Genomic DNA, 22,664 nt, shown 5'->3' with positions numbered 1-22,664 from the left:
GGCTGTGGCGAGGCAGCCAGTCTCAGGAAGCAGGGCAGCGAGGACTGCTGGGCAGCCAGCCAGCATCCCAGCTCCCACAGCACGTAGAGCCAGGAGCCCAAGTGGGCCAGGCAGCTTCCAGTCCACCAGCTCCTGGCAGGAGGTGATGGTTTTCAAACTGTGGGGCCTGTGCTACAAGAAAGGCAGAAATCTGAGGGGGAGAGGAAACATATTTGCATCTTGGGCAGCTGCCCCACTCGCCCTGCCCCTGGTAACAGTCCTGACTGTTACTCCAAATACCAAGAGGAAAAAAAAGTTCAGTCATCCACATAAAGGCAATTAAACCATAAACAAAGTGAATAGTTTGACATCCGCCCAGCTCTGATTTTCATTCTCTCTATTCTTCATGTCTCAGACTGATTACCATGCCGTAGGCTTCAGCATTATTACCATAATGCAATACAAAGAAATATCTCACATTGTGCAACTTCTTTAATGCAGACTCTGGATGGGTATTTCAAAAGTGGCTAAGTGACTTAGTGGCACAAGTCACAAGGCTCTGGCACTTTCTCATCAGCTCTTGCTGTGTGAAATATGGTGAGACTGTGTTAATAGACAGAAATAAGGACGGTGGTGAATGAATAGAGCAAGAGGTAAGGGGCAAAATTCAGAGGGTAGTCTAAAGGCTTAAGCCACACTCCAAGATATTCAGTGTGCTATTGCAGTGTCCACATGGGACATTACTGTGTGGCAAGCTGGTTCACTGTAGCTTCACATTCTGGCTTGTAGTAAAGTGCTATGTAGACAAGCCGTGTGGTGTAATTTGTGCCCAGTGGCCTGAAAGAAGGTGTAACTGTACACTATCTTAGACTGCCCATGTGTATTTGTCCCAAGGTGACTAAGGTAGGATGGAGCAAGTCCTTGGAAGGTTTTTAAAAACAGAGGGACATTTTGAATTGTATCTTGAAAGGGACAAGAAGCCAGTGGAGGTGTGTGAAGAATGGCCCTGTTTTTGTTCTTGTGAAAAGGCAAGTAGCATAGGCTAGAGCTGCTTTCTAGTAGATATAGTCCTAAACTGAAAAGTTTGGGTCTGGATTCAAAGTCTGGGAGTACTTAGAGATAGGGTTTCAGTTTGGGCCTCTCTCTCTCCTTTCCTATGTTCATATGGATATCTTTCAAAAACAGGTCACTGAATTCATCCCAGAAAACATAAGTAAATCAGTGCATACAGGCAACTGCAAGCACAGTATACAAAAATGTACATTCAAAACCAGGTAGTTGTACATGCAAGCACCGAATGCCTCTCTAGTGCATGCAATTTAATCTTTTGCTTGTGTGGTTACCTGATTATACACATGCACACACATTTTTGCATGTAACCACTTAGGCATCTGGGTTATTAAAAAAATAAAATACTGGCCTATTAAGTTTACCCAAGTCCGCTGCAAAGAATGCTCACAAGGCCTCCACACAAATACTAACAGGGGGACCCTATCTTCTCTAACACCAGGTGTATATAAAACCCTACTTTACTCTACTCTGCCTTTCAACATCAGTGAATCTGTGGCATCTACCAAATTATCAACAGTCTCTATTCCCCTTTCTTCCAGAGCTTGTCATTAATTATTGTTTGTAAAAGCCCTTTTGGTCCTTAAATGAAAGGCACTACCTATGTGTAGAAAGTATTATTGTTGTTAGTTCAGTGCTTGTTGTTTGAACCTGACGTCCTGCCAAAAGGAACACCCTCTGAATCTTTCAACAACTATTCCTGGGTATCCTCTACAAATTTACTGTTTTCTCATGTGTCCTCGAATTGAGCTCTCAAATTAGATCAGTGTCAGCCCCCTTCCTTTTGTAGTTCAGGTGCCACATTTAGAGTTTAGCCTGTTTTTTTTTTTCCACTATCTTGCTTCTAGGGTTTTTAAAAAAATAAATACTTGTGCCAAGTGGACTTAAAATGCTAACACTGATGTAAGTGAGTGGAAAATTCTGATTTGGTAGCATTTTACATCCAATTTTGCACAAGTGTAAAAGGGCAAACTGGTAGAGAAACAGGCCCATGATTTTACAGTGAACTCTAAATGCTGTGAAGAGGTTGAACACTAACGAACTGAGCTTGGGAGGCTGATAGGTGTGCGATGAAAGCTGTGGCACAATACACCCAGATATCAGTGAGATCCTCATGTTTGTCTTAGTGAAGGCTTTGTTTTGCAGAGGTCACTTTTGTGGATATCACTTTCAGGGATCTTTTGGGCCATGCTGCCTGAGCGAGTATAGCAAATGAAAACTTAGTGCAAGGTGGGGGAAAGTCTGAGTTAAGGGAGCAAAGGGAATGCCTATCACCTAGAACATTATCATTACATAATATGCAATTCCTTGAAGTCTAGAAAGCACTTAAATTTCAGTTACCAAGACAGGACAAGGAAGCAAACAGGAACACCCAGAAACTGGTATGCATTTGTTAATATATCTGATATCCATCCTCTCTTGAGTCTGTACAGGGGGGACAGTTGGAGGGGAGCGTGTCAATGCTGACGCCTTTGCTGAAACAAATGCCTCTGATCTCTGATGAATTTCAGAATCGGATCTCAAATTTTGCAGCAAAAGCTAGTTAGTAGAATGGGTTGAACAAAACTTTGGATCCAAACAACTTCTCCAATTTTTTGGGAGTAGGTGGGTGGGAAGGGAAGCGATAGGAAGTCTGAATCTGGAGCAGACATTTTGCCTCAGGGCTATCTCGAGATCCTCAAAGAAGTCAGGACTCCTGTGCTCCTATTGCTCAGTAGTACATCTAGTTAGATACACAAGTCCAGACACAAAGGCAGGGTAGGCAATGGTGGCAGTAATTCCACCACAGTGTGCAGTTTTGCAGTAATTCTCTTTGTCTCACGGTCTTTACTTCTCACAGTGTCGTATGTCCTATAAGCTCTACTTCCCATAAATTGCACAGTGTCTCATGAAGCTGCTTTGTGCTGCCCTTCTCTTCCCCCCTCCCTGTCCCGTCCCCGCCAGTCAGCCTCCCAAGCGAAAAATGCAGGCAATTAGGCATCCTTCCATCATGTTGTCTATAGGCATTCCTAAACCTAGGAACACTTCTGCAGATATAATATTCCATCAGAGAAGGGGGTGCAGGAAGAAGTTCCCTTCCCTCATTAAATTAGAATATTATTTCCAATAATCAATCTTCCTAAATCTACATTTCTCCATACATGCTGGACACCCCTGCTCGGGAAGATATTTGTTTAGTAGAATTTTCACCCTTGTTGTCCTCTGTCCTTGAATTGGGCACCAAATAGTAATATATTTGTTGATCCTTCCGAAAAAGTCAAGCATATTCTGAAAAAATTTATTATAAATAATTCCTTCCAAAACCTATTTGAGGCTCTTAACTCTGCCAACCCTGTGTATTTAGCTGTTGTTAAAAGGTTTTCCCCATTCTTCTTCCTATACATCTCCCTATTTACAGCTTTTAAAAATTAGCATGTACCAACCTTCCTAATATCTTCACCCCTGAGAAACAGCAGCCCTCATTCACCTAACATAGCCCTCTCTCTGTTCCCAGGCTATAGTATATTAGTGCTGACTAAAAGTGTAAGAGGTACCTCAGGTGAAAATCAGAACAGAGGCTGCTCAGTAACTAATCTAATAGTCCCAGAGCTTTTGGTCCAGAGAGACTATTGACGACGTCAGAAAGGTATATTCACCCTCCTCAATGTATTCAGAGGAGAATAGGCCCCGTGGTATATACATTATACTCCTGAGGGAATTCTGCACCAAAAATACAAATTATGTTCACAATATTTCAAAATTCTGCAAATTTTATTTGTCATTAAATAAATGTGGCTCCAGCATAGCAGTGGGGAGCACAGGCCACTGGTTGCATTGAGGTGGGAGATGACCCTGAAGCCCCCACCTACCCCGGTACAGAGACTTGGCAGTGAGGCTGCACAGTGCAAGGGTTGGGCCTGCCCCAGAAACGCCCTAGGGCCCTACCCCTCTGCGCCAGGTGCACCAGGTGTGGGTGGGCAGGCTCAGCCCAGCAGGATCCAAGTGGGGTTAGTGTGGGGGGATCTAGGCGTAGGGCAGAGGTTTCTGTGTGGGGCAATTTGAGTGCAGGCAGCTCAGTGGGAGATCTGGATGTACAGAGCACATTGCGGGGTTCTGGGTGCAGGGGCAATGGGACTCTGCAGGAGATCCAGGTGAAGGTGGTTGGGGCTCAAGAGAGGGGGCTGGGTGTGGGGATATGGTGCTCGGTGGGGAGTCTGTGGAGGTCCAAGTGCTGGGGGAGTGGGGCTTGATGGAGTGGGGATCCAGGTGCAGTTGGTTGGGGATCAGTGGAGTGCAGGAGTCAGGGTGTGGGGGGCTCATTGTAGGGATCCAGGTGTAGGGGGGTAGGGCTTGTCAGGGTGAGGGTTCGATGGGCCTGCTTAACAGGGGAGCTCCAGCTGCTGCCGAGGGGACACCGCATGCCGGGCTCCCACTTCCCCCTGCTATTCCCCATCCCCTTTTCTTCTCCACCCCCTTCCTTCCCCACTGCCTCTTCCCCTCACGCCCTCTTACCCAGCCCCACCGTGGGCACTCACTGTTGCACAGAATAGAAACCAGGAAGGCTCCCAGCACACAGAAGGGGAGCTCGACTGGCACTAGGACCCAGGAGGCGGCGGAGCTGAGACACAGACGGCCTCGTTCAGCTGGGCAGCTCCGTGCTTGCGGGATGAGGCGCGGTGCGGGGGCAGTGGCATGTAACCCTCTGTGCCTCGCCTCTCTTTGGAGTGGAGAAATCACCCCCCAAAATGTACCCAGGGTCGCCCCCCGTGGCTTCCCTGCCATTTTCTGCAGGGAAACGCAGGAAATCGCGGGCGGCGGGGGGTTGTGTTTCTTGAGGGCACGCAGTCCTGCAGAATCCCTCCAGGAGTAACACAAATCTTCCCAGAAGAAAGCTGTGATCAGTAAATTCCAGATTCCTTTGTCTTTGTATTTTCCCTGTTTTAAGAAGGGCTTCCCTCCCGCAGGTGTCCCTCCTCAAGTAGTATCAGTGAATCTGCTTTGGAAGGTGTAAGGATTGGACAGGTAATAAGAAGCTTTGTCTGGTTATCCCAGCAGAGTGTGTGCAGGGAACAGAATCTGAAAACAGCTGAAGTGGTTCACAGTGTACTGTGCTTCTGTAGCAGACTTACACTTTGGACATGTTTAGTGCCTTTCATTTGAAGATCACAAAGCTCTTTATAAGTACATGCGCACACACTTAGGGTATGTCTACCCTGGAATCAGAGGTGTGGTTTTCAGTTCATGTAGACATACCTGAGCTAGCTTTAATCTAGTTAACCGTTCTGAAAATAGCTGCAAAGATGCAGTAGCACAGGCTGCCCAGAATCCTGGGTACCTACTGGTGTTGTTAGCCCATGCCAATGTCTGCGTGTCTCTCCATCTTCCCTGTTATTGGTATTTGTGCTAGCTATTAAAGCTATCTTTAGGCATGTCTACCCAAGTTGCAATCTGTCCTCTGACTGTAATGTAGATGTACCCAAACATGCACACGGTAAATTGAGGCACAAAAAAATTAAGTGACATCATCAATGGCAGAGTATGGAGCAGAACCTAAGGCTCATTGCTCCCACCTTATGTTTTAACTCCAAGATAATAGTCCAAAACCATTTTTACCCGTCTGAGTTTAGCATGTGCATTTTCCTTTTTAGTATGTCTGTGGCATTTAATATATTAAACAAAAGCAGAAGCCACTTTAGGGTGCATGTACAATGATGTTGGGCACATTACGAGTAGATAGACTGGATACTGCTTACTCTTAGCCCAGTGAGAAACAAATTCTCATCAGACAGGGAGAAAATAGAGGGGGTGAACAAGACAAGACACGCTCAGATAACAGTAAAGAGGGGTATGCCTTATGGTGATGCCATATATGCCTGAGTGGTGATGCATCTCTTCTCTGCTTTTTGCCATTTGATTGTCATGGGATATTTAGTCTGCTAGACAAACACCTTTCTCTGCAGCCAAGTGGCTGAGTCAGCTTCTCCCACAGAAGATATAATGTTGCAGTGTATATATTGTGGGAATGAGCCAACAGGAAATGATTTTAAATGACCTGTTAAAATCAGCATTGCCCCACCTGAACTCACCAACACATTGGTCCCACTCCCAGAGTTCTGAGACTGTTCCCCCACTCCTAGACCCTAGTGAATCACTGTTTTGCCACTCAACTGGCCCGGAGAGTGAATCCTATAATGCAGACTGAGCGCAGTAGCTCTGAAGTGCCCTTGGAGGTTCATTGCCAGAGATAGTTCAGCGGGCTGGTAATGGATTGCAGAGCCATTGAACTCTACGTCACCAGCTGAAAACTGATTCAAGTGAAAAGAAAAGGAGTACTTGTGGCACCTTAGAGTCTCTAAGGTGCCACAAGTACTCCTTTTCCTTTTGCAGATACAGACTAACACGGTTGCGACTCTGAAACCTGTCATGATTCAAATTGGTAGTCACCAATAGCTGTTGCTATCTGTTCTTCAGTGGCCTTTGTGAAATGAGCCCAGCACCTAGTAGTTATTAGGAGCTCTGTGTAAAGATACAGACATAGAACACTTCTGTAACAGTGTCCATAGCACAGTTGGTGCTAACTGTCCCCTTTGTTGCAGCAGACTCAGACTAAATTAACCTCCCACTCTTGATAGAGTCCCTCCATTTCAGGCTAGTGGCAGATTGGCAGGGTATCATGGGAAGTCTGTGCTGTCTCTATTCTGTGGATAGAAAATTTCAGTCTCCAGGTCTGCCCAGTCCTCACCCCATGTCCCTGTTTTGTCATTTGTTGCCCCCTATATTTAGTAGTTTTCTCATCCTGTGGTCCCTGCCTCCTCTAAGGGAGGTGGGCCTTTTGTTCTTGTAGGCTCACACCCGCCTTTCCCAGAAGACAGACTGATTGCACCCTAGCCCTGTTTTTTCATTCTTTGTCCCTGTATTCAGTTAAGTTCTTAGGCCCTGCCCTCATTTGTGCAGGGGGTTTCCATTGTTCTGGTGGGCTTTGCCCACCATTCCCAGGATTTAAATAGGCTGGCAGTTTTCATGAGCACTCAATCTACTTCAGAGGTACCAACTTCCCCAATTCCCAGGGGGGTACTCAACGCCCACTCCACTCCAGGCTCAACTCCACCACAAGCCCCCACCATGCCTCTTGCCACCCTGCCCTATTCTGCCCCCTCCCCTGCCTATTCTTGCTCCCACTCCTCCCCTCCCCCCAGCGCCTCCTGAATACTGCTGAACAGCTGATCGGTTCTTGGTGGGCAGGAGGCGGTGGGAGGGAGGGGGAGGTGCTGATTGGCAGGGCCTGCCAGTGGGCAGGAAGCACTTGGGGGGAAGGGGAGGAGCTAATAAGTGGGGCTACCAGTGAATGCTGAGCACCCACTCTGTTTTTCCTGTGGGTGCTCCAGCCCCGGAGCACCCATGGAGTTGGCGCTCATGATCCCCTTCGCAATGTGTTTTAAAGGTTACACTGCTCAGCCAGCTGAACAGCAAACACCAGAGGGAGAACAACAGTTTGTGAAAGCTCCAGATTCCTTAGAAATATATGTGGAGCCACCATGTCAAAGCAAGAGCCTTTTGATAAAGCTCACCAGTGAGACTGAAATTGTGTATGTTCCTCAAGCAACTTTTTCACAATTACATGCCAAGAATGGGGACTGCCTAAGGAATCAGCCCAGCACCAGCTCCCAAGAATCTAGCACATGAAGATCAAGACAGAGGTCAAAGCTAGTGTGATCCACAGAAAAAAAAAAAGTGGTGGTGTAGTCTGTTTACTTGCAATACATGATTCAGTCACTACCTGTTTCCCTGTGCTGTACAGAGTTCCAGAAAGGGTGTGGTTCCTGATCAACAAACCAGAAAGATCTGGAGTTCATGTTTGGAAATCCCTTTCTTTGTGCCTGTATTTCTAGCTTTTTCTTTATTAAATGCCTCTTGTTTAAGAAGGGCCATAGATTCCATGTAGAGTGAGCAGATAGCAAATGTGAAAAATCGGGACAGGGGTGTGGGGGTAATAGGATGCTCAAGGTTTAGCTGATCGCCATATTTAGAGTCGGGAAGGAATTTTCCCCCAGGGCAGATTGGCAGAAGCCCTGGGATTTTTTTTGCCTTCCTCTGCAGCGTGGGGCACGGGTCACTTGCTGGAGGATTCTCTGCTTGAAGTCTTTAAACCATGAGGACTTCAGTAGCTCAGACATAAGTTAGAGGTTTGTTACAGGAGTTAGTGGGTGAGATTCCGTGGCCTGCATTGTGAAGGAGGTCAGACTAAACAATCATAATGGTCCCTTCTGACCTTAAAGTCTATGAGTCTATGAGGAGCCTATATTAGAAAAAGACCCAAAAATCGGGACTGTCCCTATAAAATCGGACATCTGGTCATCCTAATTCTATGTATCACAAGTGGCACTTTATTGTAATCTGTTTTATCATAGCACCTACAAGCCCCGGTCACAGACCAGGACCCCATTGTGCTAAGTTCTGTACAAACAGAACAGACAGTTCCTGCCCCAGAGGGCTTACAGTCTAATGTATATGGCAAGAGACCACAGATGGGAGAGTACAAGGAAACAATTAGGTAATATCATCTAACCAGGTGTAACCAGGCTGCCTAAGCAGTACCCTCCTGTGGCAGCTCACCCAGCTGCAGGTCCCCAGTAGTTAAGTATCGCTCCTCGCAGTCCCATTGCTATGTTGCTTTAGCCCTCTGTCTATGGCACACTTGAGTCTTATCTCTTACCTAAACTCAGGTCTGTCCCTAGCTATTTTGGTGCAGGGGGAGTGGGGCTGTGTGGGGCTCCAGGCCTCCACGGAGGGGAGTGCGGGAGGGTTTGGGGGGGCTTCCCCTAGGCCTCCACTTGGGGGCTATGTGGGGCCCGGCCCCATGCCTCACAGTGGGGGCTGGCCCCAAGCCTCTGTTGGGGATGGGGGCTGGCCACTTCCTGCGGGAAGTGGAGTGACCCGGCTCCAGCCTGCTCTGCTCCCCTGGCTCCCAGGCTTGGGGGGGAGGGGAAGCACTTGCCGGCAGCACGGCTGGGAGCCAGGGGAACGGAGCAGGCTGGGGCCGGGTCACCCTACTTACCGATGAGTGCAGGGAGCCTGACCGCTTCTGGAGTCCTCAGGGGAATGGGGGTGGGGCTGGGATGAAGCGGGGCAGAGCAGGGGCCTGGGGAAGAGCCAGAGCAGGGGCTGGAGCAGGGCTTCCTGGTACCCTATGCAGCTGCGTGCTTTGTGTATGGGTAAGGACAGCCTTGCCTAAACTCATCAATTTTAAAGCCAGAAGGGACCAGCCTGATCATCTAGTCTGACCTCCTGTACATGGCAGGCCACAGAACTTCACCCACCCATGCTTGCAATGAGCCCATAATCTCCGGCTGAGTGACTGAAGTCCTCAGATCTTGATTTAAAGACCTCTTCTCAGGTATTAGAGTCCAACATGAAAGGAAAACCAGTGAACTCAAAATCAGGCTAGTCTCGGGATTTGTGGGCAGGACCTCATCCTTCTACACAGAGCTTGTCTCAGTTAGTCCTTTTCTTATCAATCTTCCTGAGCCTAGTTGTCCCATCGAGTGGGAGGCTTGTCCAGGTAGCAAAGTGTCTCAGAATCTTGGCTGGAACCAGGCTTCCTTCATCAAGGACGAAGCAGAGCTGTGCACTCCTCCCTGTTCAGCCCTGAGCTGAGCTAGGTCTCCTCCTTTTAACTCCCCTCTTCATGCCTGACGTGTATTGCAGATGTAGCAGAGTTGGGCCAACAGACTCTCCTTAATCCTCTGGTGGCCAGAGTGAGCCTAGCTGCCTCATTAACCCCCTTGTTGCCCGTGTGAGGCCTCTCTGCCCCATCACAGCAAGAGAGACATGGGATGGGGGAAGGGTAAAACACATAAGCAGAGTGAACAATGGGATGGTGGCAAATGTCATGTTTGTGCCACAATTATTAATTTTTTTTGGCTGTGTCAGGTACATAGAAAGGAAAGGGAAGGAGGGTGAGAGAGACAGGGAAGGGGAGGAACAGGCAAGAGGGGCCGGTCACGTGGAGTGAAGCTGAGGTGAAGAGACTGTGAGGGAGAGGGATGGGGGAGAAGGAGGAGGGTTGAAGCAAACAGCCAAATCAGCACAGGGCCTCGACCCACCATCCGAAGGGAGTCAGAAGGTAAAATGATCAACAGTGAAATAAACGTGGTCAATTAAATAATCATCATTATGTTATATCATCATTAACCCTTTTTAAAGAGCTATCATTTCATCTGTCTGCAGACTTGGGAAGACGGGAGGGCACTGGTTATTCTTTGGAAGGGTTCCTTCCTTCCCAACTTGAGGCCTGATTCCCAGTTACACTAAGGCTTTGGAATTGCTCCCTGCAGAAACATGGTTAAGCATGAATCTGGCCACAAAAAAGATGCAAAATACACCTCTGTGCCTTCCCAATTTACCTAGGCTATGTCTATACTACAGCTTGTGTCGGCATAACTTATGTCGCTCAGGGGTGTGAATAAACTGTCCCCCTGAGTGACATAAGTTACACTGACATAAACACCAGTGTGGACAGCACTATGTCAGCAAGAGATCTTCTCCCGCCGATATAGCTACTGCCTCTCATGGAGGTGGTTTTATTATGCCGACCAGACGTGTTGCAGTGGTGCAGCTGCATTGCTGCTGCACTTTATCTGTAAACAAGCCCTAAGTTTGCTTCCTAGCTGACTGGTAAAGCTCAGGTAGCAGAAGAGTGATATGGTCAGCCTCTCATTGAGATCTTCAATTAATATTTCACGTTAAGATTTGTGAGGTGCCCAGATACCATGGTGATGGATAAAAAAAATAATATTTTTTTCAAAAACTGGTGGTGTCACCAGGACCACCAAGTACTAATCAATCCAAGCCATGTGCCAAAGCTCAAACCAGATTGCCTAGTTGGTACTACTGCTTTATTTAAGAAAATCTATCACACTATAAGTTGTTTAAAACTCATGCCTAGGTGAGAGGAGATCTCATTCCATTTCTGGTTCTGCCACTTACTTTCTATGTGATCTTGGGCAAGTCAGTTATCCATCTGTGCCTCAGTTTATCCATCAATAAAATAGGTATAAAAAGACTTCCTACTTCATAAGGGAATTGTGAGGCTGAATTCATTGATGTTTGCAAAGAGCTTTGAGATCTTGGAATAGAAAGTGCTATGGAAGAGTAAAGCATCACTGTGCTATTGCCTGTGAATAGGCATCCTTTCAATACAAAGACACAGTACACTGAGGGCATTTTTGCTTTCATTTCTATTGAAGAAAAACTAGTCCTTTCATAGGAATAAAGTTTGTGGTGAGTTTGGGCTCTTTAAAAAAAAGTGCTGTATTTGCAGTATCTGTGTGCAAAGTAAAAAACCTGAAAATATCTTTAAATGGCGAAACCAAAACCCAACAACTCTTTTTCATGCTGTGATCACTCAAAAACAGTTGATGAGATTTCACAAAACGTTCCAGAATCAATTTACCTTTGAGCTGAGAATATGCATGAGAAATTTCAGCCCAAAGGGTTATTTTGGGGGAAACTTTATAAGTGCATGAATATAAGAACTTAGGATAGAAATGCTTTTACAACTATAATACAAACTAACATGGCTGCTACTCTGAAACTCATAATTATAACATCACACAATTTCATTGTGTAATATGACAAGGAATTATAACTTGCCCAGTGTACAAGCTGCAATGAATTGTAACTGTAGCCGTTAACACACAAATCTCTTGCAGCGTCTATGAGTGTATCCTTCTCTCAGGCAAAAAGAAACTAGTGTCAGATTTCTGTAGCTGTAGTTCAGACACTCCTTATTACATAGTCCCAGCCTGGGGAGTATCCAAAATGATAGTGCTGGTGAGTGCTATGAGGTACAGATGATTCAGGAACATCCCGTCCTTCCAGAGATGTTTTTATACACATTTGACTCACAAGCCATATTTTCAGATGTGGACCAATAGAAATGCCACTAAAAACACCCCTGTACCCTTTGTACCAACACAAATCCTGCACTTGTGGACATATCTACATCTGTACATGCTGGTATACACACAGGCAGATTTTTGCAGGCACTTTGTATAATAATAGTTAGCCCTTTGGTAGTGTTTTTTAGCTAAGGATCTTAACATGCTTTACAAATATGAACTCTCAGGCTCCTCACTTCCCTGTGAGGCGGGTAAGTAGTGTTATCATCATACAGACAGGAAAGCAAACCCTGACCAGATTAAGCAGACAAGTTTGAAGATGTTGGCTTCAAGCTATGTCCCTACATCCATAATCAAGCACCCAAACAAGTGGCCTGATTTTTCAGCGTTTCTGAGCACCCTTGACTTTCACTGAAGACCATGAGAGCTGCAGGTTTGGTGTTCAGCTCTCTCTACTTCCTGAAAATCAGGTCCTTTATTTAAGTCCCTAAATAGCAATCTTGGGGCCTTGCTGTGGGGCTTAATTTGAAAATTCTGGTCCAGATTGTTTGCTGAAATTAACACAATGGGTCTGATTTTTTCTTCTTGCCTTGCCCTTTCTGCCATCATTAACACCTGCGCAAAGTGGGGATAAAATGTGACAGAATCAGAATGATAGCTCATGTCATCCACTTTGCACAGGTATGCATTTAGGTCATGGAGAATGAGAGCCAGCACCTCTCTTGAAGAGGCAGGTGTAGAAACCACAACTTCTGAGAGACGTCACCAATCTTCTGAGAGATTGTCTTATATCCCCTAGATCTAGTGGCTACTGCAGCAGATTTAGCCACTCTTTCAGAAGCCATGAAAATTGGATGGGCCCAGCTCCAGCAGGGAAGAAATCAAGAAGTACAAAAGCTGGTACTGAGGGAAGGGACTTAGAGACTTGCTGTCCATCTAAATATGTATTTCTAGAGCACCCATCAGCATACTGTCTAGGCATCTGAGATCCGACTAAGGGCAGAGGACAAGAGCTAACACAGAGACTCGCACCAAAAATGAGACTGATTCTCAGTTGCACTAAGATGACTTTACACCATTCTAACAGTGTAAAGAGGTATTAAAGTGGATGTAAATGACACCTACTAGAAAAGGGGTCTTGGTGTAATTGAGAATCAGGCCTAGTAAAAGGATTATGCACTCTCGGGGGCAGTTCGGGCATAAGAGTTTGGCTCACAGAAGAAGGACATGAAGAAAGATGAAGATAGTTAAATTCTTGTTTAAATTGTTGGGATGACAGGGTAGGTGATGATTATTATATATTATTTGTATTGTCATAGCACATAGATCCCTAGTTGGGAAGATGAATGGGTACAGCCTCTCAATTCTTAGGAGCTGGGAGAATGTTCTCATTGGGGAAGGATATGGAAACCAATGTGAACTCTGATTCATAATCTGCTTTGGTTTTTAAGTTACAAAGGACACATTTACTCGCAAAAACCATCAACTCTGGGGAAGATTTGTTTTATTTTATTCTGAGATCACAATTCATCATCGTAGCTGGAAGATCAGGAAATCAGCATAGCCTTGCTTAGGCTTATGATTATACGCTGAACAAAACCCATTCTTCACTCATACCATGAATAATGAGGAGCCCAGAGGGGTTGCACCATAGGTCTCTGTATACGGAGCATGTGGCAGGGGCTGCACTGCAGGCTAGCAGGAACATGGAGGAGCTCTTAAGGGATACACTGAGGAGGAGGAGAGCTGCTTTTCCATCTGGAAAAAAACAGAGAAGACTACACTCCATGCTGGTGCTGAGGGTGAGACCCCCTACAGGGGTCTTTAGCACAGAATGGCCCTTAGTTCAGAGGAATGCAACTGTCCCTCTGATGTTAAGCAGAAATCAAGGGCTCATTCACTGTTTGGCATTTGGACTGTCAGCCTTGTAATGTTCCTTCCTGTGAGCAGGTGGGGGAGTTCACAGGCCATGTGTTCTCCTCTGCCCCTTCTGAGGGAAGGGAGCTCCCAGGTGGCTTTGGACTGCCTCCCACTTACCGTGTGCTGAGGCGGAGTCTCTAAAACTAAACAATAAAATACCAGAGGTCACTGACCTACAAAAGCTGCCAAACAAACCAGGATGGGCTGGAGGGAAGAGCACGGGGAAAAGGGATGTTTTTGTCCCCATGCGTATTTACTCCGCCTGTCAGCTGACCTTGTTTTTCTAAGCTGCCCCTCGTTCATGGTCTTGGTGCAGCTGTGCAGATGTGCTGCCTCTTTCTGCATGAAAATGGTGCCACTCAATGCAAAGGCCCTCGGCATCCTCATTCCTCTCCGCAAGAACCACATGAGTTTGTCTTGCCTCTTCAGCCACAGAGTGTCTCATCTCTCTTTCCATGCGTCTGCTGTTTTTGTGGTTCCCCCAAGCTTTTCATCCCCTTTCACTACCTCCTCCCCCACTCTTGTGAGTTTTAACGACAAAGAAAAACACTTATACTTTGTTCTTAAAACGCTTTCATTCCCTAAACTCTCTGTGTCTCACCCTGCATGCCTCCAAACATTTCAGGGTCCCCCGCTCCACAGGAAGCACTGCTGACAAAGAATCATGTGCTTCCATCTCATTCTTCCTATTGGCTGATTTTAGTATCAACACCCTATGCCACTACATCCACAAGCACTGCTTTTGCTCACCCTGGGGAATGTTGCAGCATTGAATTTGAGTTGTTGCTGGAATCCCCTTGACACAAGGCATTGTGATGACTCAGCTGCACCATTGTCCTCTTTAGGGGTGGGCAAATTACTCCAGATTATTATATAATAAACTCCCAGAACCTTTGCCTGTTTCTAGTTCCAGACTTGAACTAACTGTTTTTTGGTGGTTCTGAAATGTTCAGAAAAGTTTTGTTCACTTCAGGATTCTGGCTGGGATAGGAGGACTTGTGAGGCAGTGAAAAAGCCTGTTCTTAGAGTATTTCTATGGAAGCAGATGATAGTATTTTTATATAATGAGCTCTGGCTGAGTGCTCAGAGCTGTACAAACATAGTAGGAGCAGGATTGGGCTTATGGTCTGATACTGCAGAACAAGGACAGACTAAACTTCTGCTCTAGTTTGTCATCTTGTGTCCCATATTGGTTAGAGTTGACAAGGGATCTCGCACCAGTTGTTGTGCAAAGGGTTCACAAAAACTCTTTGGTGCATGTTGTATATGTTTGTACAGTGCCTTGTATGATGAGGCCCTGACCTGGCTGAAGTCTCTAGGCAGTACTGCAATATAAATATTTAATAACCATAAAGAAGTGTATTCTAAGAAGGCATCCACAATCTCCTGAGAGAGCCTGTTGTCGCATGAATTTCAGATTTAAGGGATTAAATTTATCCCTCAGGTAACTCCATTGACATCAGTAGTTATCCTAAGGATGGATTTGGCACCTGAAGGCACTCTGAGAGACAGGTTACCTTTTGGAAACCTGCATAGATACAATGTTTGGATCCATCCAAACCCTGTGAGGCTTGCTCATCACCACCCCTTTCCATTGCGTAGAGAGGGGGACTGCTTATGCAACAGCTACACCTGCTCAGTCCTCCACTCAGGCAGGCCAAGGGTCAGAATTCATTACCAGAATGGCTTAAGTTGAAGAATCTTCAGGATCTGTTTCCTCTCACTTGAGTAATTTTCAGCATGGCAAGTGACTTTTACAGGCACTGGAGGGAAAGTTCACTGTACCATTTGTGTTGAGTCATTGACTTTTTCCTCCTCTAATACTGGTCTCGGTAGTAGCAGGAATTATGCTAATCTTACCCATGAGTGAGGCCATGGATTAGTCAAGATGTTGCTTGGCAGCACAGAGTAAACATAACATCTTACATTCATGTACAGTAGCACTCTCATCACAAAGTACTTTATAAACTAATCTTCAAACTTGACACACGATTCACTCCATCCACCTCTAGGGTTAAGTGGAGTGGCTGTTTAACAGCACACAGTAGCTTATACAACAGTTAAGGACTGGAAGTCAAGAGTCTGTTTCCAGCAGAGGCAGTTTAGGTAGGAGAACACAATTACCCCCGTTGCACTTTGGCCAGAACAGCAGGTCCAGATCCTCAAGTCATGTAAATTAGCAAAACTCCATTGATTTGAGTAGGGGCTATGCTGATTTACACCAGCTGAGGATCTGGCCCAATATATCTTTCAAAGAGTGCTATGGATTCTATGATGCCCACAAATGATCAGAAGTCCCACCTACTGTATCATTAAACACCACTTCCTCCTGCAGTTAGGTATCCTTGAGGATCTCCCATCAAATTACAATGCCAGAACATCTCCGCTTAGCATGTGAGAGGTGACAAAACAAGAAGAGAATGTTGCTGCATTGATACCTATCAAAAGATTAATTGGGGTAATGCAGCACTGTCAATTTCCATACAATGTCAGGACACAGAGGGCCAGATTCTCTGCTGCACAGCAATGCACTCAGTGAGGGAGCCCATATGCACAATGTATAAGAGGTGAAATACATCTAACAGTTGGGAATGAAGGAGAGCATCTGATTAGAAGGAGGGAGAACATGGTTTGATGGGGTCTCTGAATGTGGCATTTGGGGGAAGATCAGGTATCCAGTGATCCCTATTCATGCACATTGTTTCAGGAAGAATTACAGATAGTCAGCAGGATTAATTCACTATTTAGTGTGTTCTGCATATAATTGGAGAATACCCATTAATATCCTCCACTCCCATATATATTTTCACATTTGTAACCCTATTGTGGTCCAGTGCTTCAAATGAGTAGCATGGATAAGTCTCCTCAATATCATTCATTAAAATGTTGATACCTTTCTTTCACCAAACCTCCCTGAGGTGGAGCACTGGGACCAAATTAATGCCTGTTGAAGGCCTCTGATTTTAAGTGGAGTTACACCATGGATGAATCTGGCCCCTAATCTCTGTGTGTGTATGCATACACCATACTGCACAACGCTCTCAGCTTCTCCTTTACCACTGATCCAATTTCTTCAAGACACCTCCCCCGCAAAAAATACTGTGCTTGAAAAATTGCCATTGTGCCCCTCCCATTCTAAGTAAAGTTGTCCACACCCAGGGAGAGGAATAGAGGAATAGAGGGGGAGCACAAGGAATTTGTAGGGGTGAGGAGAAATATCACAACATGATTCGAGAACAAAGATCAAATTAGTACTGCTGTAAAAAAATCCCATTCTGCACAGTGATGTGCTCGCACCAAGTCTCCAAGCCGTCTAGCATTAGTGTGACAGGCAGCCTGGAGAATAGCCTCGATAGTGCTGTGTAGAATCTCAGTCCCCGTGACTTGGGGAACAGACATAAGACCTTTCCCTTTCTCCAGTCTGATATCAGATTTCACATCTCTTATTTTGCTGACTATATTAGAAGAGCTTTGTTTTCACAGTGAATTTTCTCCCTAACTCTCTACACTCCTCCCATCCCACCCTAGACTTTTTGTTATATACAGTCTGTTCTTATTCCTGAATTTCACAGTTTGAGTTAATGATATTTAATAGTTAGAGGCTGGGGGAATGGGAGATCTCTTGGACTCTATTCCTATCTCTGTCATTGAATCGCTACCTCACAGTTAGATAAGTCACTTATGTGACTGACAGGTTTCAGAGTAGCAGCCGTGTTAGTCTGTATTCGCAAAAAGAAAAGGAGTACTTGTGGCACCAATTTGTTAGTCTCTAAGGTGCCACAAGTACTCCTTTTCTTTTTATGTGACTGAGTTTCTCCATCTGAAAAATAGGGATAATCCTTCCCTACCTTCCAAGGATATTATGAGGCTTACTTACTGTTTGTAAAGCACTTGGAATCTTCACATGAAAGGATCTGTATGAATGCAGAGTATCATTATTAAAATAGAGTATTATAAATTCTTCCCAGTGCCCAAATGGCATTATTGAAGCCCTCTGGGACAGGAACAGTGCTTGGACTATAAAATCATATTATCATATTTTTTGGAAATTGCTGAATGAGGGTAAAAGTTTCTGCAGCACTAGAAAGCACAAATTGGCTATTCCTGCAAAAGAAGCAGACGACTATGTACCCAGACAGAGAACTTGTAACCACAATGCTGCCTGAGGGCAAAACTTAAAGCCAAAAAAACAAGAATAAACAGAAGTCTCATCCAGTTGTGAACAAACCCACTACATTCCGTCATCAGGCAGTGTGAAAGTGAGATGTGGGAAAGAGAATTTATGATTTATGTGGGACTTTCCGTTCATTTTGTGAATGTTTCAGTAAAGTCCCAGCTGTCAGGTTGATAGCCACTCATTAAAGTCATGCAAATTCTATTCATCTGCCTGTCTAAAATCTGTTAATCTAGATTTGGTCAAACTATCATTTGGGAGTAAATTATGTAATGTATTTAACTCTCTTTTTTTTTCTAGTTACAAATTGTTTATAAATCCATCCTGATTTCTGGAAATGTACTTGATATTCACAAGTATTCACTGAATAGTTTATGCAAGCAAATTTCAGCCTATGGGGTGGTCTCAGACTGCTCACTTCATCTGTTCATTCTTTGTTATTTATACTGTCTGATCAATCACTTAGTTTGCAAGGTATCATTTCTGCCCCATGCATTGGATGACTGGAACTTTTTAAGAAGAATAGCAATCTAAAAAACTGACAGAAGTGAACAGAGGACACTCATCTTCAAATATCATTGTTCACATAGGAATATGAACAACATTCATTCTGTGAGCATTCCTTTGAACCCAAACCCATTCACACAGATATATATGAACAGCAAATGATAAGGTGGCAACTATGATCTCACTGAATGGCCAATTGGAATTGGAGCGTACGTTCACTGATATTATCTTGTAGTATTCAACTAACTCTAATCTAATTTATTTTACCAATCTCTTCATTTCTAATGCACCCGTCACTATGGTTTCAAACACCAACTCTGAGGCAGGATGGGCTCTCTGATGGCGGGTTTTGTTTTGTTTATGTCAATATCCCAAATGCTGTTTCAGCTCCCAGTTATCTCAGCTTGGAATTTGCCATAACAGATCAGAAAACTGGTCCACCTAGTCTGACTTCCTGTCAACAGCCAATATCAGATACTTTATAGAGAAAAATGAAGCTGCCATTGCGGGCAAAATCTGAAAGCCATAAATAGAGATGTTTGGGGTGAAAAATACAGATACACCTTCAAATTCGGGTTATAGTTTTATCTGTTTACTCAGGTTTTTGCTGAATGGGAGTGTATCTAGCTTGATATAGAGAATTTTTCATGTTGACAGTGTCTCATTTTAGGATCTGTGTGCAGTTTGATATTTTGTATGTGTGCCTAGAAGTGGGAGTTGAAAAATAAACTCCATAGAAGTGCTCTGGACTTGGAGAGTTTTGGGGCAGGAGAGAGTAAGGAAATGCTAGCTACTTGGCTTGTTAGGAAAGCAGCTGTGGCTCCAATACTGGGATAGTTGGCAGGTATCCTTTTTAATGCACCTGATCAATTATACAGTGTTGTTTGGAGGCAAAGGGTTAATCTTCCTGATGCTCATACACCATTAGCTGAAGTAGGGGATTTGAAAGTGCCTCATGTAGCTTGCATAACTCCAAATGTTGTTATTGGTCATAAAATTATCCTGACCCTTATTTAATGCCAGCTACAATATTTAACTCTCTGACCTGCTCAAGGACACAGTGAATTCCACAGGCTGACTACATGCTGAGAGAAGAAGTATTTATTTTTATTCTGTTAACTTCATCTAGTGAGCTCTTGTTCTCGTGTTATGGGACAGGCTAAAAAAAGAGGAGACTGATCAGTTCTCACTAGAGCCTTCATAATCTTAAATGCCTCCTCTATTGCAGGTTAAAGCATCATAAGTTTTGCATTCTTTTCTCAAATGGAAAGCCTCTAAATGTGATGCAATATAAAAATTCTAGTTGGCAGTGAGCAGCCATTTGGGCACAGAATGCCTACAAAATAAAACCAAATGAAAGCAATAGAAATATACGTTAGAATTCTTGTCTGTTACTGTAATAGCATACAGTAGTTCTTTCAGATAAAGATTCATGCAGCAGCTGTGGGATTGCCCCGGAATGTGTAGGCTTATACCTGCAGGGGCCTCCAGGGCTGTAGCTGTTGGACTTCAGAGTGGGCACCTGCATTCCATTAGCCAGAACGAAGAACCAAGGGTTACTGTCAAAAGTGCCTTTAATTAAAGAGCGTATTCACTATCTTTCCCTCACTCCTCTTTTTTTTCCTCTTTCATCTTCTGCTTCCTTTGCTCTGCCTTAAGGACCCTCTACTTCCTCACTTACATGATCCATAATGCTCTCTTTCCTTTGCCAGTATCATCCAGGAGGTTTCCTGGTGACAAGTATGCAGGAACCTATGAATATTTGCCTAAGTTTTGTAAAGTCTGGTTTAGCAAAACCCCCATGAGGTGCCATTAAGAGAATCTCAAGAAAACATTCTGTCTTGGGTGATTTTGCAGAGAAGTGGATGATATCTGCACTTGCCTGGTTCAGAAACAAATGTTAATTTTAGTTTTGAAATTCAAACCACCTCTCTCTTCTCAGTTGCTCACATACTATCTCCCTTGACTGAAGCTACCCTTAATAGCCCTTCAGTCACACTAGAGATGGGCCCAAGCCACAAGGTTCAAATCTGAATGCAGAGCCAAACTTTTCTGAATCTCAGGAGTATTTGGATCCAGGGGGTTGTTTTGTCCTGTTATGGAGGCTAGGTTCATGCACAAAACTGAGCTACAAATCTGAATTTTTCCTAAGTGTGGTATATTCATATGCAGGGGGTTTGGTTTGTCTTTAGTTTATATATCTTGACCTGTTTCCCATTACCATTGTTCCTGGTTTGTATACCTCTGCCTTCACCCTTTCTACCTTGTTTTGGGAAAGATCAGCCCTCTCTTTTTCGTGGTCAAACAGAGGCATCCATAGCAGTATCCAGCTTCACCAGTTGGCAAAGCTACCTTTGAATACTGCTCTGTTTTTTCCTGTTGAGTCTGAGGACACCCATTCCAGGCCTTTAAGATCTTGCACTGCATCTCATTCCTCTGCTGAAGTTACCTTGTGAATCTGCCTGCATTGGGCCCCTTCCCCAGTCAGTCACTCTCTTTGTTCTGCCATTCCATGTTAACAAATTTTGGGATTGTGGGAATGAGTCCTCTTTATTACTGCTTTGATGATTTCCATAACAACAGGCCCAATTCTTTGCATTATAGTCTCTAGCGATTTTGACTTAGATCTGAACTTCCCTAAGGTTTTGCTGTGTTCAGTTCTAAGATTTGGCTTAGGCCACTATAAAGATGGAGGCCAACTGCAAAGTTTGGATACTGGTTCAGATTTCCCCAAATCTGGGAGTTGAGTCTTGGAGTAGTTCTAGAGAAGGGGCCAGCTGCCAGGTGCAGATCTGAATCTGAACTTTCCCAAATTTGGCAAATGTTTCTGATCAGGGGGGTTTGATTTCAATCTCTAATAACTTCTTTCTAAACCCTTGGAGAGTTGCCCTTTCCTAAAAGACACATTGAGTCCAAAGAAACACCCTCCTTAAAAAACAAACACCTGCAAAGGAAACACATAGGTCTGAAGGAGTTTTACCAATAGGTTTTGTTTCTCTATCAACTCCACATAGGAAAGCCTGGCTCATGCTTTCTCTCAGCATTTGCTGTATGTATTCTTTTCCTCCTTTCTAGACTGGGAGCACTTTCTGCCAAACACAGAAGGGCTTTGTGAGGAGGGGAACAGCTCAAACTCTTACAGCTAGTAAAGTTTGCACTGCCTCCCTCTCAGACCTTGATGCTACCGCCTCTGGTGTTTCACTCTCTCCACAAAAAAAGTTCATTCTAGTAAGATCCTGCAGCTCTTCTTTCATCCTGTCTCCTTCACAATAAGGAGCTAATAAGCCCTTTCATTAGCAGAGTGTCGAGAAGAACCTGCAATCAGCTTCTCTCCAAAGGGAGCTGAAAATGTCAGCAAAGAGGTTTCAAAACAGTACCAAAACAGAGGAGTAAATGACAGGATTTGATATTGCCTCCCTCTACCCTCCCATTTCCCTCTTGGTAATTCCCCAAGATGGACTCACTTGAAGGTTGATGATTTCCCCTTCTGATGCCATCCTTTTGCCCTTAGGTCTCTTCCTCAGCCCTCTGCAGACTGCACAGTAGCTTGGGACTCTGCAGTCCCACGGACTCTATAATGATTCCTCTGGGTAGGAGAGCACAGTTGCTGAAACAGACCTGCTATTCATTGGCCTGATGTGAGACGTCCGTCTTGGCACAAACGTGCGGGGGAAGAAGGGGATGGCATACAAATTCTTTGTCTTCAAAATGCTGAATGGTCCATGGAATAAACATCTCTCTTAGATTTGCTATGACAGTTGTGTTCACTATATCTCCACTAACTCCCTTGGTCCAGCTGAGCCCTGTGAGATCACTTAGGCTGGAATTCTCTCTTGCAGCTAGCGTACCATGAGGGTCATGGCACAGACTGTACAGAGCATTTAGCAACAATCCTGAACCCTCTCTGTAGCCACAGAGCCCCTCTGTTCATATCAGGGCTATCATATGAAGATGGTTTGAAAACTAGTGGCTGAGACGGTTCGGGCCAGAAAGTCGTGTTCCTTCACTGCTGAACAGCATTACAGCAAAGCCCTAGAGAAGGCGGAGATGGAATTTCCATTCTAAACCCATTCTCAGTTATTTCTCACTTTCTCAACCAAGAAAAACATCATTTAGGTCTGGAATTTCTATTCCTG

The 22,664-nt window shown here is 44.7% G+C and overlaps 1 protein-coding gene across 1 annotated transcript in view; it reads right to left on the bottom strand.

The window, feature by feature from the left end:
• NINJ2 (ninjurin 2) overlaps positions 1 to 22,398 on the bottom strand; it is a 70,201-nt gene extending 47,803 nt beyond the window's left edge. Inside the window, exon 1 of the mRNA XM_038369535.2 lies at positions 21,993 to 22,398. Coding sequence (XP_038225463.1) covers positions 21,993 to 22,025 — 33 coding nt within the window. The 5' untranslated portion in view covers positions 22,026 to 22,398. The remainder of the gene's footprint in view (positions 1 to 21,992) is intronic.
• Between the last annotated feature and the right edge of the window lie 266 nt (positions 22,399 to 22,664).

The sequence above is a fragment of the Dermochelys coriacea genome, chromosome 1 (assembly GCF_009764565.3).
Source record: "Dermochelys coriacea isolate rDerCor1 chromosome 1, rDerCor1.pri.v4, whole genome shotgun sequence".
NCBI lineage: Eukaryota > Metazoa > Chordata > Testudines > Dermochelyidae > Dermochelys > Dermochelys coriacea.
This window is presented reverse-complemented; position numbering and strand designations above follow the sequence as displayed.